Below are 17,549 nucleotides of genomic sequence, written 5' to 3' on the forward strand. Positions count from 1 at the left end.
TAGTTTATATTTTTACTGATATGGATTTGTAGCCTGTAGCTTATGCTTTTATGGCTTTATATACATGAGAAATTACCATTATGTGATCTACATGTTTGATTTTTTAATAGGAATACAATGAAAATCTGTTAAATAATTATTTAAATTATTTAAATATCCCTCTAGTAGTGTATCTAACAGTATGCTTTGGCTTTCTATACACAAACTTTTCAAAGACTATTTATTAATTGTATTACAGTGGTGAGTAGAGGTCACAACAGATTGGAGCCCCATTGTGCTAGGTACTGTACAGACTCACAGTAAGATAGTTCTTGCATAGAAAACCTAGACACCACAGAAAAGGGGTGGGAAAATGAAGCATTATCCCCATTTTACAGATAGAGAACTGAAACTATAAGACATCATAGCCCTGATTCAGAAAGGCATACAAGCACATACTTAACTTCAGGAGGACTACTCGCATGCTTAGGATCAAGTGACTTGCCTATGATCATATAAGACATTCCTAGTAGAACCAGGAACTCAACCCAGATTTCCAGTCCAAGTCCTGTGTCTTAATCACAAGATCATCTTTCCTCACCCTTTAAAAAGGGTACAATATGACTACTATAAGAACCTATGTACTGTACAGTTGAATGGGGTCCTTCATGATCCTGACAGGAGAGAATCCATCAAGAGCACCAATCCAGATCTATTTCTTACTAACAGAGGGGAACGTTCTAAAACATGAGAATAATAGGACAGATTAGTGATCAAGAGCTTCTATACTGTCACTGAACTCATTCTTTACTGCATGCAACACAGAAGTAAAGTTTACTAGGTTCAAGAAACCACCTTTGAGGAAAAGGGAAATTCAGAATTACTTAATGAGAAAACATATTAAAATCCACAAGTATCCACAAGGACAAAGTAAGGATAATCCTAAAAGACACATAATAAAAGGTGCAACCAACCCACTACAACTCCTCTCCAAGACAATAATAAAAGTAAGAAATGTAGCTTCACAATGGACTGTTCAGAAATCAAAAGGTTAAAAAATTACTATAAATAGAAAAGGGGGAAAGGAACTAAACAAGAATATTGAAAATCACAACTGTGGGGAAAGAAGCGGCCAAACAGATATAAAATGAGTCTGTGCTAGACAAAGGGGTTAAGAAAAATAAGATCATCCCTTATAAAAATGCATCAGGGAAAAATATTGGAACAAAATTAGAAAAATGAAAAAAGGGTGAAAATGAATATTTAAATTTGGCTATTTTAACTGTTTTTTAAAATCTATCTAAAGATTTTTTGTTTGTTTAAATGGTACTGTACAAGGACAAAGGGTTTAACTAGGAATAGTGAGATGAAATTAAGATAAAAATTTAGGCTGAACATCAGCAAAAACTCCGGTGTAGCAGATTCTTAAGTGAAATATTAGAAGCTTCAGCAAATGGTACATTTTAGAACAGACTAGACTCAGATGTAGAAAAATATACTATAAGGAAAAATTCTGAACTTGCAGAAGGATGAGCTAGATAACCCAGTAACTATGATTCTGTGATTCACAGAAATCTAAAAAGGGACAACAATCTTTGCATGGCTAGAGCACTTTCCATCCAAGGACGTCAAAGTGCTTTACTAACATGAATGAATTAAACCTAATCAATTAGGGGTATGGAACGGCTGCCATATGAGAAGAGATTAATAAGACTGGACTTTTCAGCTTGGAAAAGAGACAATTAAGGGGGGATATGATAGAGGTCTATAAAATCATGACTGGTGTGAAGAAAGTAAATAAGGAAGTGTTATTTACTCCTTCTCAGAACACAAGAACTAGGGGACACCAAATGAAATTGACAGCAGATTTAAAACAAACAAAAGGAAGTATTTTTTCACACGACGCACAGTCAGCCGGTGGAACTCCTTGCCAGAGGATGTTGTGAAGGCCAAGACTATAACAGGGTTCAAAAAAGAACTAGATAAATTCATGGAGGATAGGTCCATCAAGGGCCATTAGCCAGGATGGGCAGGGATGGTGTCCCTAGCCTCTGTTTGCCAGAAGTTGGGAATGGGCGACAGGGGATGGATCACTTGATGATTACCTGTTCTGTTCATTCCCTCTGGGGCACCTGGCATTGGCCACTGTCAGAAGACAGGATACTGGGCTAAATGGACCTTTGGTCTGAGACAGTATGGCCGTTCTTATGTTCTCACACAAAGAAATAATCCGTATCTTAAATATGGGGAAACTGAGGCACAGAAAGACAATTAAATAACTTGTCCAGTATCACACAATTTAGAGAGCCAAAAATATAACCTAGATTTCCAGATATTCATTTATGTGCTTTAAGCATAATATCTTTATTTTGTTTACAACTGGAAGTTTAATTCAAACATTCTGAAAGTAGAAAATATTTGTACGGGAGTCCAAACACTTTAAGCTAAAATAGTCTTTTGCTAATCTTGGTTCCCATTTCAAGAAGAATAGTTTTAAATGAAATATATATATTTCAGTACAGCACATAGTGTATCCTAACAGAGCAGAAGTTGCATTCCAAAACCATTAAAAAAAATACCAACAGTGCAACTAATTTCTCAATAGGGTCTTTTCAGCCTGCTTAAATATTTACATCAGAGAATAGTTAATAATAAGAACTATTCTGATGACTCTTTGCTTGCTTAACACTTTGCAATTTACAAATTCAGCATTAAATACAGAGCTTCTCTTCTATCATCGATGACAATGGAAAATGAGCATCATCACTCAGACACTAAACACCAATCCAATCGCATGCTATGTCATTAGTCAAGCTTCTTCTGAAATTTCTGTATCCCAAAATATTTTAGCTGATTTCTCAGAGCTCAGGATCAGATTCATTAGAAAATTTCCTAAGACAAACATGTATATGAAGTAGTATTTGTTGCATGTTATCAGCAAGCACGTATTGAGCGCAGATCTACGGACACTTAGATCTGCCTCAGTCTGCACAAGACAAAGCGTGGATCCCTGAATCCAAAGGGGAACTGTGCCAGAAGCTAAGCCACAGCATTGCTGGTAGCACTTAGTTGATTGCCTGGCCCCATCCTCTCCCACCAGCTTCTGCACGCTCTTTACTTGCTCACTGTGGCAGCCCTGGCAAAGAGGGATGAAGACTGCTATTGGCTGTTACAAAGTGGCCTGTGATCAACTGTTCTCCATGTCCACTGAGGCTAGGACAAATAGTAATTGGCTTAATCTGCAGCAAGGGAGGTTTAGATTAGATATTAGGAAAAACTTTCCAGTTCTAAGGGTAGTTAAGCTCTGGAATAGGCTTCCAAGGAAGGCTGAGGAATCCCCAGCATTGGAGGTTTTTATCAACAGGTTGGACAAACACCTGTCAGGGATGGCCTAGGTTTGCTCAGTGCTGACTCAGAGTAGGGGGCTGGACTTGATGACTTCTCAAGGTCCCATCCAGCCCTACATTTCTATGAAATTTGAAAACATTCAGCAGGAAGGACTGATTCACATATCAACTTATTCTTTTTTCCTTCTCTGGTGCCTTCATTTAAGGTTTTGCAAGCTCTGGGCCAACAACAAGGACAGCTAATGAATTAAATGCTAGAAAATGATAACTTACAAAACTGCAGTTGCTATGTCTGTCCTTTCCTGGGGACTAAGAGAGGAAAGACAAGACAAGAGGGAGGGGAAGCTCAAGATCAGAGAATAGAGTGATAAGTTTCAGCAGAAAAGAACCATCAACTGGAAGGATGCGATTAGATTCTGGGGAGGTTCCAAAGCTTCAAAGCTAAGGGGGCAAAGTTGTGGTGAATCCAGCCATTGATACCGGTATTCACGGGGGAACACCCCCCCCCCCCCGTAAAGTCTGTAGATATTGTATTGTTATACAAACCTGTGGTGAAATAGCAAGACCTCCCAGTGGATCACCATCCAAGATATCAGTTCCAGCATTATAAATGATGATGTCTGGCCTCAGTTCATTTAATGCCCCTTCCACATGTGTTTGTACCTTCTGAAGATATTCTGTGTCCTCTGTACCCCAGTCCAATTCAACCTTCCGCTTTATGGCTCCTAAAAAAAATTGATTTAATGATACTGAATCAAAGAAACAAAAGAACATGCTGTGAAGGAAAAAGCAAGATTCAGACAAAAGCAAGATGAAAAGCATAGAGATTACAATTTATGAACATTTTGAAAATATACAGAATTTCATAAGATTTTAACTTAAAAACATTCTCGCAACCTTTCTCCCTCTTCCTCCCCACCCCCCGCAAAAAAGCTGCAGCTAAATTAAACATTACAACCTGGGAACATTTTACATTTAAAAGAAAAAAATCTGGCATAATGAATAAAAGAAAACATAATACAGAGGGACTATTATTGAATAAAAGTAATCTCCATTTATATTTATCCCATAAATATTCAACAACTGGGAAGGAAATCAGTAAGAATATCATCAAACTGACAAAAGACACAAAGGCCTGAAAGTAGTAAAATAAAAATGTAAAGCAAATTTAATTGCAGTGCAGGCAAATGCTGGCATGAAAGGCTGGTAAGACAAAGACCATTAAGATAAATTATTAATATTTATTTGTATTACAGCAGCACCCAGAGGCTACAATCAGAATCAAGAGTCCCTCTGTGCAAAGTGCTGTAAAGATGCCAAGAACTGCTTACCATCACATATCCTTATCAGGTGTATTGGCAAACACTAATTCATGCTAATTGATTATTTTGATGTCAGCAGGGTTCTGTATGGGTCTGCCCCCACAGATCTGATTGTGGAAGTGCGACCTAATTTAAGTCAAATAACTACAAATGGGTGGAGCAAAACATCAGAAGAAATGCCGGATGGTGGATAAGGGTAAGAGAAAGGACACACAAGATTCCATAGCCTAGCTATGTGCACAGAAAAAGAGTTTTGAATAACTTACAAATACATTAAAATACAAATCGACAAATCAAATCCATTTCAGACTTTCTTCAAAGTAGGGACTGTGGCTCATTATCCTGTAGGTGCTGTACAAAACACACTGGTGCTCTAGATCCACTGAATATAAACAAAAATTATAATGATCAATAATAATTTGTCCTAATAATCTTTATGAGGCTCATTGTTGCATTCCTGTCCTCATCCAGCTTTGCAGTTGTTCTGTGTCTTTCCATCTTTCTTTTATTCCTTTCATACTCTGCTTCCTTTGTTTGATATTATTTTTCATGATTTCTGTTCAGGGAAAGCAGGGGCAGAAGTAGTCTTGGCACATCAGGTGGCAGTTCCCAGGGGGTTTCTGTGATCCAACCCATCACAACAACTATGGACAATACTTAGCTCACGTTCAGGGGAAACAATGTGGTAGCTGGATGGAGTTTAAAAAGAGGAGCGAAACATTTAGTAGAAAAAGAAACGTAAGTGTTGTTCTGATTAAACCATTAAATGTCACTTCTGACAATCACGGACTGATATCCCACAGCTTTCAGGTATCATGTCCTCATCTTCAGCAAACACAACCTAAGATTACAATATTTAATTGCTTACTATGTATAGTTTCCAAGTTCAAAGTAGCTCAAGTGACATTTTTGGGGGTGTGAACACACAAGATTTTTCTGGTTCAGACTCTCTCTCTCTAAAAAGAAATTAATGCTAATACTTCTGTGGATCTTAAGGTAGGCTGCTATCAATATTCCCATTTTACAAAAGTGAAATGGAGGCAAAAAGAGGTGGCATGATTGTTTTGAAGTTACACATTGACTTAATACCAGAATTGAGAATGGAACCCAGTCAGGCATGCTGGAACAATTTGTATAGTGGTAGTGTGGAGAGCCATTGAACCAAACTGTAAACCTTGTATATGATAGAAACCACTTCAAGCCAGGGAGAGCGGCAGCAACCCCCAGCATCCTTAGTTCCAGTGCCAATTAACCCAGTGGTCCTGACCTAGAGTCTTCTGCATTAGCACAAGACTACCTTTTCCTTAGCTATCCCTGAAGTGTTTCCTTTCCTTCTTTCTCACACCTGCTTTCTCTCTCCCCAGTCCCTTCCTCACTATCTCTCTCTGACTTTTCTCCCTCAATCTTTCACACTGGCCCTCTTCTCACAACGGTCCAATTCCTCCCCACTCCTTTCTCTCAACACTTTCTCTCCCAAATTTGTTAGTAATTTCACTGATCCTGGTTTCCTCATATCATGGCTGCTCCCTTGGGATGTGTTGCTGCTTAGAGCTAAGTAGTAGCAGTGCTGGCCACCTATTCCTCCCCACTTCATCACACCAGAATCACAGTGATGTAAGGAAGCCTGCAAAGAGATCAGTGAGTAAAAGAGGGAGGAGTCACCAGGACAAAGAAGGATGGTCAGGGCATGAGTCTAGGGCAGGGGTGGACAAACTTTTTGGCTCAAGGGCCACATCAGGGTGCAAAATTGTATGGAGGGCCAGGTAGGGAAGGCTGTGCCCCCCAAACAGCCTGGCCCCTGGCCCCTATCTGCCCCCTCTCACTTCCAACCCCCTGATTGTCCCCCTCAGAACCCCGACCCATCCAACCCCCCCACTCCCTGTCCCCTGACTGCCCCTTCCTGGGCCCCCCGCCCCAAACTGCCCCCTGGAATCCCACCCCCTATCCAAGCCCCCTGGAATAGGGGAAATGAGGGAAAGGGGGGTGAGGGAGTGGGGGTGAAGAGGCAGTGGGGAAGGGATGGGGTAGAATAGGGCAGGGAAAGGGGAATGTGGGATTGAGGGGAGGGGGATGGAGAAGAAAAGAGGGTAGGGGAATCGTGGGGGGAAGCGGAAACCTGGCATGCGGCATCCCCTTGGCAGCAGCTGGGGCTCCCCCATTAAGCAGGCCCATCAAACCCTCACCATGACAAGCCCTACTCCCCTACACATGGACCTGCCAATGAGCCCCCCACACCTGACCCCCACCCCACTGAGCCCCAACCAGCTGCACCTGGACCCTCACCCCATCAAGCCCCACGCCCCCAGCACCCAGACCCCCCCAATGAACCACCCACACCCAGACCCCCCCCGCCAAGGCCCATCTCCCCACACCCAGAGGGCCGCCCATGAGCCCCAACCACCTTTACCTGCATCTCCTGCAGACTCCCACTGCCCCTGCACCAAGAACCCCAAAACGAGCCTTTGTGCACCCAGATCTCCCACTGAGCCTCCCGCACCCAGATTGTCCCACACAGAAACCTCTCACCCCACACCTGGATCCCCCCACATTAAGCCCCTCCACACTTGTATCCTGCTGGACTGAGCCTGCCCATCCACACCTGCTGCACCTTTTGCAGAGGGACGGGGCCCCGGGGTTTTCCTGGGGCAGGCCCAGCCCTTGCACTGTATCAGGATCAGGTGCAGCTTCACTGCCGAGTCCCTGTACCGGGGGAGGTCAGGGCTTCAGGGTGATCTCCTATCTCAATGCCGCCAGTGGCCTGTCCTCCCCACTGTCATGCTGGAGCCACAGTTATTTATTGACAAATAAAATTTGCAGAATTTTAAAATATCATGTGCATAATATTTTGGTGCAGAATTTTAATTTTTTTGGTACAAAATTCCCTCAGAAGTAATGATAGATAGAGGAGGAAAACTTAGCTGACAGCTCAGAAGCCCCAGGAGTAGCATCTAGTAGTGAAGAAGAGGAGCTGAAGGGGAAACTTCGCTCATCTTGATTTTGAGTCACATTTCAATTGGCATGAGTGAGAGTGCTACAAGCAGGGGGAAAGCATCTGATTGGATGTGTATGGCTGGTATGACTAGGAGTCTATGTGTTTTCCATCTTAGCAAGAAAATGCCAAGCCTGGTAGAAACAGAAGTGTGACAAGTTTAGCAATTGTCTTTATTTTCAGAGGCTTTGGGGTGAAACTCACCCCAGTGCAGAGAGAGCCTATGCCTTCCAAATGGTTTAAGGCATATATTCATGGCCTAAAAAAACCTGAACTTGTATGTAGATGCTTAAATGGACCATCTATACTAGGACGAATGTCACCTTTTAGGTATTGTACACACACTTATTTAATAAAAGTCTTACAATTAAGCAACATGCAAAATGTTAACAGGATACTAATTTGATATGCTTAGTTAATAAACTGAAGAGGCAGCATGAATTGAACAAAGGACCACACAGCAGAAAATGTAGAGTAGCAAAGAACAATTCACACCATTTTTTCTAAATACAGCTATTAAAACTACAGAAGGGTTGCCATTTAAAATCAACAAGCGTGCTCCATTTTTTTGGAAAAGTTATAAATGAATTACACTCCATATCTTAGAAAACATTGCTATTTGATAAATAAGTATAGGAATGCACTGACCAATTTTGTTTTAACTTCATCTGTTAGTCATTTTTCTCTTGTAGACATGATGTACCCTTGACAAACATTTTTGATGTAATACTTTGAAATGAGTATGCTATTGTGTAAACACTGGAGTTAAGTATTTGAAAAATAAAGAAAGATGTACTGCATTGCATGTGTTCCTTGTCAATCATCCAAATTAAGCAAGTATGCTATTTATCAGAGTGACAGTTATATTAAAAAAATTAAGCAGAAAGAAAAAATTACACACTGCACTCTAATACTATAAACAAATCAAGCCTGCCACAGACATTTGCATCTTATCAAACTGAATCAAAAGATCAATCCAACTTTAGGCTTTTTCCTTTTAATTTAAAAAGCCAATTAATTAATTATGAGAGGCCACTACACCTAAGAGATACACCATGGTGAAACACCAAATTCCCAGTGTCTAACAGTTGTGAGAGTATTCTATTTCTTTTCACAATGCTTACAGGATATTCAGAGGTTTCTCATTTTCTAAAGGCTTATATAAATAACAATTCTGCAGGCAACATGATCCCTAGTTACGCAGAGTTAGCTAATCCTGAATGAACCATTTGTTAAAAAATGTTTAGTCTAACGAAACATATACAAAATTCTAAGTAGTGACAGTTGTCCTTAAATCAATAGCACGTCTAGCCTATTCTGATGTTTTGCATGGTCTCTTGAATGGCTTACTAACAAGACCAGCTAAAGTCGGCACCTTACATTTCAGAAGTTCATCCACTACTGAGAATACCTAAAATACAGCTAAAGATTTTTTCTTGATGATCAATGAACACTTAATGAATTTTCAGGTACCATTAGAGGAAGGACTCTGTTGCTCTTTGGTGAACTTGTCATTTTAAAAATCAACGTGTCAGTCAATTATAAATGTAGTGAAATTCTCAATAAAACCAAAACAAAAGCACTGCTTTGCACAGCGAGTTATATATAGTTGAATTCCTCTAATAACATCTGGAAGAAACATTACTTCTCATTAGAGGTCATGATACGCTATTCTTCATAGGAGTTTCAACTAGTGCTTCAACTGACTCATCTGAATGGTCCTGTTATGGGGTATGCCTGACCCACACTGGGCCGGAAGGGATTAACCCGACGCTATGGGCTGAGGAAGCCACGGCCCCTCACACCAGCTGGGCATGCTCCGACTGGAACCACAGTATAAGAGGAAGCAGCTCAGGTCAGTCTGGGCTGACCTCTGATGAGAGCAGATGTGTGCTGCAGGCTCCAGCTGGGAGAGTGCCGGAGCCACCAGATGCCGATGCCAGCCAGGACTGTGCCTCTACCGAACCTCAGCTGAGGCCAACGGAGACAAGGCAGTGATTGTCAAGGGACTCCCTGCGTTGGAAGAAGGTGTAGGAAGTGAACCTGGGAATGGTACAGTAGTGACGGCTGACCAAGACTGAGCAGCGAGATGTCAGTTCCCTGGGGCCTTGGATCAGGACCTGTTGGGCCTCTACCCCATTCAACCCACCATGAACACTGCCAATATGTGGGGAGGTGAATTGGGCCACCGGAGGCCACTAAATAGACTTTGGCCACTAGTCTTTAATGTCCTGAACCACTGGACAGCCCTATTGACTCTGGCCATTGGATCATACTGCCCTGGGAAGAAGGGCAACTACCTCGACTTTGAACACTGCGCCTTAACAGTCCTGAAGCCCAGGTCTGCCTTAGTGACTCAGGTCCCGGGGCCATACCACTCTTAGGGGCTGACAGGATATATCTGCCTTATGATAGGTCCAAACCTATGCATATAGACCTGTTAAGTAGAGTTAACAAAAAGTATCATGAATAATTTCACTTATTTCTCCCAGTTGGTTTTGTGCATTTTTGTGCCCTCAATAAGTTGCCCATCCAGCTTTTCCTGTATATTAGACTGCTGCATGGCATGGCATGAAACTTCTCATCTGCAAAATGTTTGCCTTTGTGAGATTTCATACACAAATGCCAGGGTGGCATCATCTATGTTAGAACAACCATGAAATAATGTTTCATCCCTAGATTCTACAGCATCTTGCATCAGCATCAGTAGCAGCCGAAGCCTATTTGGACAGGTGCCTCACCTCTAGCCTCAAAAGATGTGTGCCTAGAGCCTACATGTTTAAGTTAAATTATATATTTTAATTAAATGCCTCTGCAGCAGCTTTCTGTGGTAACAAACCCATGATGCTAATGGTAAAATTGTCTCTTCACATCTAGTTGCTGCCACTTTACAAGTATGGCTGAGATATCACTCTGTTTTGCCAATGTCTAATGATTATTGTCATTGTTTCTCTTCAGTGTATGCACATGTCCTTAGGACACTGAATAATGACCCAGACAGAAGAAATCTCAAATCAGTGGCAATACAACAGACTTCCTTTCTGACTGAAATTAGGGCAGATGCCCTTAAGACAAGGACACACCCATGGATCGTATACTTGGTAAATAGGATGAAAAATAAAGTCTGTAGATGCAGGCATCTAAGATAAGCACACTGACCTAAACTTATTACTTTGAGGTAAACCTCACACAAGAAAGGCCAGAAGGCCAGCAGTGATAATGTAGGAAGGAACACACAAAAATAGCGCACTATGTATACGTGATGGGAAAAATACATGGAACAAATAAACTGTTCCTGTTACTGTTTTAACTCTAAAAAGCAGCCAAATTTTGAAAAAATAAAATTTACCTCAACAGCCAAGTCTACACTCGAAACTTTTGCCAATATAGTAATGTTGCTTAGGGGTGTGATTTTACCAGCAAAAGTACTAGTGCAGACATAGTTATTCTGGTATGAGTGCTTTTGCCGGTATAGATTATTACACTCATGGAACTAGTAAAAGCTGTATCAGCAAAGGCACTTTTTTTGCCAATATAAACTGCATCTATACTAGAAGGATTTGCTGGTATAGCTAGACCCATAAATCATTTTAGCATAGACTGGCCAAAAGAAAAAAGTGTAACTACAACTTCTCCGTTAAAAAACCATAAAGCAAACTAAGCCCTGGTCTAAACTATGAAGTTAGTTCGAATTTAGCCATGTTAGGTTGATTTTATAATCAATGCATCTACACAACCAACCCCATTCCGTCGACCTAAAGGGCTCTTAAAATTGACTGCTGTACTCCTCCCTGATGAGGGGAGTAGCGCTAAAATCGATCGTGCTGGGTCGAATTTGGGGTAGTGCAGATGCAATTTGACAGTACTGGCCTCCAGGAGCTATTCCAGAGTGCTCCAATGTGACTGCTCTGGATAGCACTTTCAGCTCCGATGCACTAGCCAGGTACACAGGAAAAGCCCCAGGAAATTTTGAATTTAATTTCCTGTTTGGTCAGCATGGCAAGCTCAGCAGCACAAGTAACCCTGCAGTCCCAGAATTGCAAACAAGCTCCAGCATGGAGCGAATGGGAGACACTCGATCTGATTGCTGTATGTGGAGAAGACTCTATGCAGGCCGAACTCCGATAGAAAAGAAGAAATGCTAATATATATGCCAAAATCACACAGGGCATGGAGGCTACAACAGGGACACACAGCAGTGCCGTGTGAAAGTTAAGGAGCTCAGGCAAGCCTACCAAAAGAAAAGGAGGCAAACAGTCGCTCCAGGTCAGAGGCCCAGACATGCCGCTTCTATGATCAGCTGCATGGCATTCTAGGTGGGACCCTACCACTACCCCACCACTGTCCGTGGACACCTGCAAATGGGGAGTCTCACGCAATAGGGAGGAGGATTTTGTGGATGAGGAGGAGAACGCACAGCAGGCAAGTGGTGAATCAGTGCTCCCCGGCAGCCAGGACCTTTTAATCATCCTGGAGCCAATACCCTCCCAGGGCGGGTTCTCGGACCCTGAAGCCAGAGGAGGCACCTCTGGTGAGTGCACATTTGTAATTACAGTACAGAGTTTAAAAGCAATTTTGTTTAATGTTTGATTTGCCTTGAAGACTTGGGATGCATCCGCGGCCAGTACATCTACTGGAAAAGTCTGTTAATGTGTCTGGGGATGGAGCAGGAATCCTCCAGGGACATCTCCATGAAGCTCTCCTGGAGGTACTCTGAAAGCCTTTGCAGAAGGTTAATCAAACAACTTTGATTTGTAGTGTGGCTACAATAAGCAATGTGGCCTTGTCCTTCCCTCCTCCTGCACCCCACCTGGGCTACCTTGTCAGTTATCTCACTTTTTTTTTTAATTAAGAAAGAAAGAATGCATAGTTTCAAAACAATAATGACTTTGATCACAGCTGGCAAAGGAAATAAAGGGGGGAGGGTGGTTGGCTTACAGGGAATTAAAATCAACAAAGGGGGTGGGTTTGCATCAAGGAGAGAAACACACAACTTTCACACCGTAGCCTGGCCAGTGATTTCAAGGCCTCTGTGATGCGCAGCACATCTAGCTGTGCTCTTCTAATCGCCCTGGTGTCTGGCTGCTCAAAATTGGCCACCAGGTGATTTGCCTCAACCTCCCACCCCACCATAAACGTCTTCCCCTTACTCTCACAGATATTATGGAGCACACAGCAAGCAGTAATAACAATGGGAATATTGGTTGCAATGAGGTCTAACCTAATCAGCCAACAGCGCCAGCGAGCTTTTAAATGTCCAAAGGCACATTCTACCACCATTCTGCACTTGCTCAGCCTATAGTTGAACTGCTCCTTACTGCTGTCCAGGCTGCCCGTGTATGGCTTCATGAGCCATGGGAGCAAGGGATAGGCTGGGTCCTCAAGGATAACTATTGGCATTTCAACATCCCCAGTGGTAATTTTCTGGTCTGGGAAGTAAGTCCCTTCTTGCTGCTGTTTGAACAACCCAGAGTTCCTAAAGATGCGAGTGTCATGCACCGTTCCCGGCCATCCCATGCTGACGTCGGTAAATGTCCCTTGTGATCCACCAGTGCCTGCAGCACCATTGGTAAGTACCCCTTGCGGTTTACGTATTGGTTGGCAAGGTGGTCCAGTGCCAAGATAGGGATATGTGTTCCGTCTATCGCCCCACCACAGTTAGGGAACCCCATTGCAGCAAAGCCATCCACTATGACCTGCACGTTTCCCAGAGTCTTGATAACAGAACGTCAGTGATTGCACTGGCTACTTGGATCACAGCAGCCCCCACATTAGATTTGCCCACTCCAAATTGATTCCCAACTGACCAGTAGCAATCAGACATTGCAAGCTTCCACAGGCTATCGCCACTCGGTTCTCAACTGTCAGGGCAGCTCTCATCCTGGTATTCCTGCGCTTCAGGGCGGGGGAAAAGCAACTCACAAAGTTCCAGGAAAGTGGCCTTACGCATGCAAAAGTTTTGCAGCCACTGGGAATCATCCCATACCTGCAACATTATGCGGTCCCACCAGTCTGTGCTTGTTTGCTGGGCCCAGAATTGGTGTTCCACTGTATTAACCTGCCCCAATGCCGCCATGAGTTCCAATTGCCACATCCCATGCTTTCAGGAATGTCTGTGTCCACATCCTCCTCACAATCATCCTCGTGCTGGCGTCTCCTAACCAGGTTCTGCACATACTGCAGGATAATGTGCGAGGTGTTTACAATGCTCACAACAGCAGCGGTGAGCTGAGCAGGCTCCATGCTTGCCATGCTATGGCATCTGCACGGGTAACCCAGAAAAAAAGGCACAAAACGATTGTCTGCCGAGCCTTTCACGGAGGGAGGGGAGACTGACGACATGTACCCAAAACCACCCGCAACAATGTTTTTGCCCCTATCAGGCACTGGGAGCTTAACCCAGAATTCCAATGGGCAGCGGAGACTGCGGGGACTGTGGGATAGTTACCCACAGTGCACCGCTCCGTGAGTCGATGCTAGCCACAGTATTGAGGATGCACTCCGCTGACTTAATGCCCTTTGTGGGGACATACACAATCAACTGCATAAAATCACTTTCTAAAGATCGACTTCTATAAAATTGACCTTATTTCGTAGTGTAGACATACCCTAAATGACTTCTAACCCTCCGTCTTGACCACTTGGGGTCCAATCTCAGCCAGCCAATGAACCAGAACCAATACCATGTGACTCATGGCTAATCAGAACCATGATAGACACTGAAGTTCAAATATTTCCTGCAAGTTTTTGCAAACATCCTCAAAGAGAATTTTTTTTAGATTAAGTTCATGAATATTTTTGTGTTGCTGTATTTCACCTCAGAGTGAGCAGCATTTCAGTGGTGAATGGAGCAATTGTTCTGTAGTAAATAGATTTTTAATACTTTAAGATCATATCAGTTTGAAAAGTACTTACGTTTAGCAAATCCATCCCCCGGATAAATATATCTATTGTACACATCCATAATATAAACCCTATGATCATCCATGAAGTCTCTCTCATGGCCATTCCCCTATAAGAAAATTTCAATAGGTTGATCTTAGCAAGCAAACACAGTATTAAAGAATCTATGAGCATTAAGGAAATTAAGAATACAATGATACAGTGTTTAATGTTCTAGGTACTTTTTCTTGGTTATATCCTTAAAGGTTATTCTGATGTTGTGAATAACAATACTTGCATCTTTATCTGAGGCTCCCCAAGTGTTTTACAAATATTACTGAAATTAGCATTACAATACTCCTTTGCAGATACAGAAGTATTTTCATCTCCACTGTGCAGACAAGAAAACTAAGGAACGGAGCAGCCAATTTGCTCAGTGTCACAAGGAAGTCTGAACTCAAGTCAAGAATAGAAATCAGACCAAGCTCTAGGCTTTAACCACACTATATTCCAGAAGCTTGTCAGCTACTGAGAATACGTAAAATGAGACCAGAGGTTTTTTTGATAATCAATGAAATGTTGAAAAAGATAATTAACATTCAGGAAAGACTGCAAAAGTAAAATATCAATAAAATGTAATGAGAAACATATTACATTCTACCTTCTACCATTGTAAAGCCAGGAATCGCTATTGAAATATTGGACTTTGGGGTAAGGGAGAGGAATGGTTAAAGGGAAAATCAGATTCTGATCATCATCTCCTTTTTCCACACCCTTGAATTCATCTGCACTCCTATCAGACAGCATAAAACAATCTCTAATTAGTGGTTCTCAAGATAAAATATGTTAAATTATATCAGAGTTTATGTAAGGAATGAAAGCAAGACGGTAATCAGAATGATTTGATTTCAAAGTATAGGAGTAAATCCATGAAAATAATATTTTCAGTATTTTTGTTGTGTCATTAAACGTTAACTTGATAAAAACGTTGCAAAATTGTATCTCTGCTGTGGTTCCCAGTCCTGAAGACACCCAAGAGAAAAAGAGCCATTACAATGCTAAAACTGGCTAGTACATGTGAAAGGGTGGTGGAGAGTACGTGAATGCTCCACAGCATGTTTTTGTGCCAGTGATATGGACTGTTAGAGGTGGCTGAGCATGAACTCTTACTCCACTACTTTGCTACTCCCAGGCCCCAAAGAAGAGGGTAGTACAAAGATGGGGAACTAATGACAGTAAAGCTCTGGAGTGAGTCAAGTTCCCAAGGCTGATGGACTGAGTGGGTTCCCTGAGATCTACAGAACTTCTTCGTGACACTGGCAGATCAGCACATTTAGAGGACTCTTGTCTAGTCTGCTACCTCACATACTCCTTCTCCTAAAGAAAGGGAAACTGTGGGAGAGACTGATGTAGCCTATAATCTATAGATCACTGGCACAACAGCTATAAAATCAGAGATTTCTTGAGAAGCATTTTAACGAGGAGCCTTGACACCCTTTGAAAGATCCCTTCAGAAATACAACGTAACTACATTACATAATCTTTGGTCTTGTTTCATGGCCAATTTTAGCATGCAGATAAGAGACATGATGGAAGATAACATATTCTTCTAGACCATAACGTTTCATCTTAGCAATGAAACTGCCTCAAAAGTGGATTAACACCACATTAAAATACGGTATACATTTCTGATTAAATGCAGTTTTAGTACATTACCAGCTTTTCTAAAATAAATAATTTTTTTACTGCTGAACAGTAAAAGTAATCAGTCTACAGTATGGACTACTCAGGTTTATAAAACAAATCCACACAAAAAACTTTTTTAGCCCATTAGGATTTTGCTGAAAATCCTACTACCAGAGATGAGAGCTGCTCTCAATACACACAGTAAATCATTCCTTCTATAGAAGGGGTGTATGTTTGTGTGCATGTATATAGTGTACTCCATTAGCCTGAAATCACTCTTCCCATTACAAGCACTGAAGGTCAAACTCATCTCCTGTAAAAGTTGCTGCAATGATTATGAATGCTGAATTAATTATAATTCTCTTTAAGAGTCTTTTGTTTCTTATGGGATGCTGAACAATTCTCAACGAGTGTTAGGCTGCATCACCGTAGGTAGACCAGAAAATATTTCTACATTCTAGCCACATGATGGAGCTACAACTCAGCTTAAATTTGCAACAGCGAACATTTTATTAAGACAGCTTTATCACCACAGTTAAGGAGCATAAAATATAATCAAACACCAGGATTCTGCTGAGTAATTAATAATCAAACGCAGTAAGTGATGATCCCATGATTTTCTATAACCAGTTATTCAGACCACATCTGTCTTAACTTTTACTGACTAAATCTGTGGGGAGGTAAATTAGTAGCAATACATGGCACTGCTTTATCAAGGTATCTTTCTAAAGAGTAAGTTAATTACCTCTGGAGGGTTACCCTGGCTGCTGACTGATAGAGTAGGTTTTCTTCTAGTAGAATGGTTTTCTTCATTCATCCTTTTTAATTTGGCTTGTCAGATTTCTTATTTTTTTGGCCAGGTCTGTGCTGTCAGCTTCATTCTGAGTTCACAGTACAGTATTTTTACATTACACTGAATTCCAGGGCCAACAGTCTCTACTTTAAAAAGTGAGGCTTTATTTTTCCACATAAAATGAAAACTTATCTTTATCCAAATAGGTGAAGCAAGTGAGAAGATGAAGAAGGTTTACTGAGTATTTGGGGGCCAGGAAAACGGGGAAGGGGAGAGATGCCATTAATCGGGATTATTTTTTTTTAATCGCTTGACACCCCTAGTTTTAAGTCCAATTGCAGTCAAGGGCCTTAAGCACATACTCAAGAGCATTAATGACTAGGGATGGACTGCTGAATTTGGCTCAAAGAGCATGGAACCACTCCCTAGCTTACCTGAAATAATAATTCTAGAAAAAATTGTTTAAAATACAACTGATTTACGGTGAAAATATCACATGCAGGGAAAGTGACAGAGTTAGATTTTCAGTATTGCCAACTCTCATAATTTTA

The 17,549-nt window shown here is 41.7% G+C and overlaps 1 protein-coding gene across 5 annotated transcripts in view; it reads right to left on the bottom strand.

Annotated features, from left to right (window-relative positions):
- The window catches only part of HDAC11 (histone deacetylase 11), a 69,275-nt gene that overhangs the window by 3,159 nt on the left and 48,567 nt on the right, over positions 1 to 17,549 (bottom strand). For all 5 annotated transcript variants that reach the window (XM_038411495.2, XM_043518113.1, XM_043518116.1 and 2 more), the window contains 2 exons: positions 14,553 to 14,649; positions 3,873 to 4,051 (listed from right to left, as the gene is read on the bottom strand). In XM_038411495.2, the coding sequence (XP_038267423.1) occupies positions 3,873 to 4,051; positions 14,553 to 14,649 (276 nt within the window). The remainder of the gene's footprint in view (positions 1 to 3,872; positions 4,052 to 14,552; positions 14,650 to 17,549) is intronic.

Source organism: Dermochelys coriacea, chromosome 7, assembly GCF_009764565.3.
Source record: "Dermochelys coriacea isolate rDerCor1 chromosome 7, rDerCor1.pri.v4, whole genome shotgun sequence".
NCBI classification, from domain to species: Eukaryota; Metazoa; Chordata; order Testudines; family Dermochelyidae; genus Dermochelys; species Dermochelys coriacea.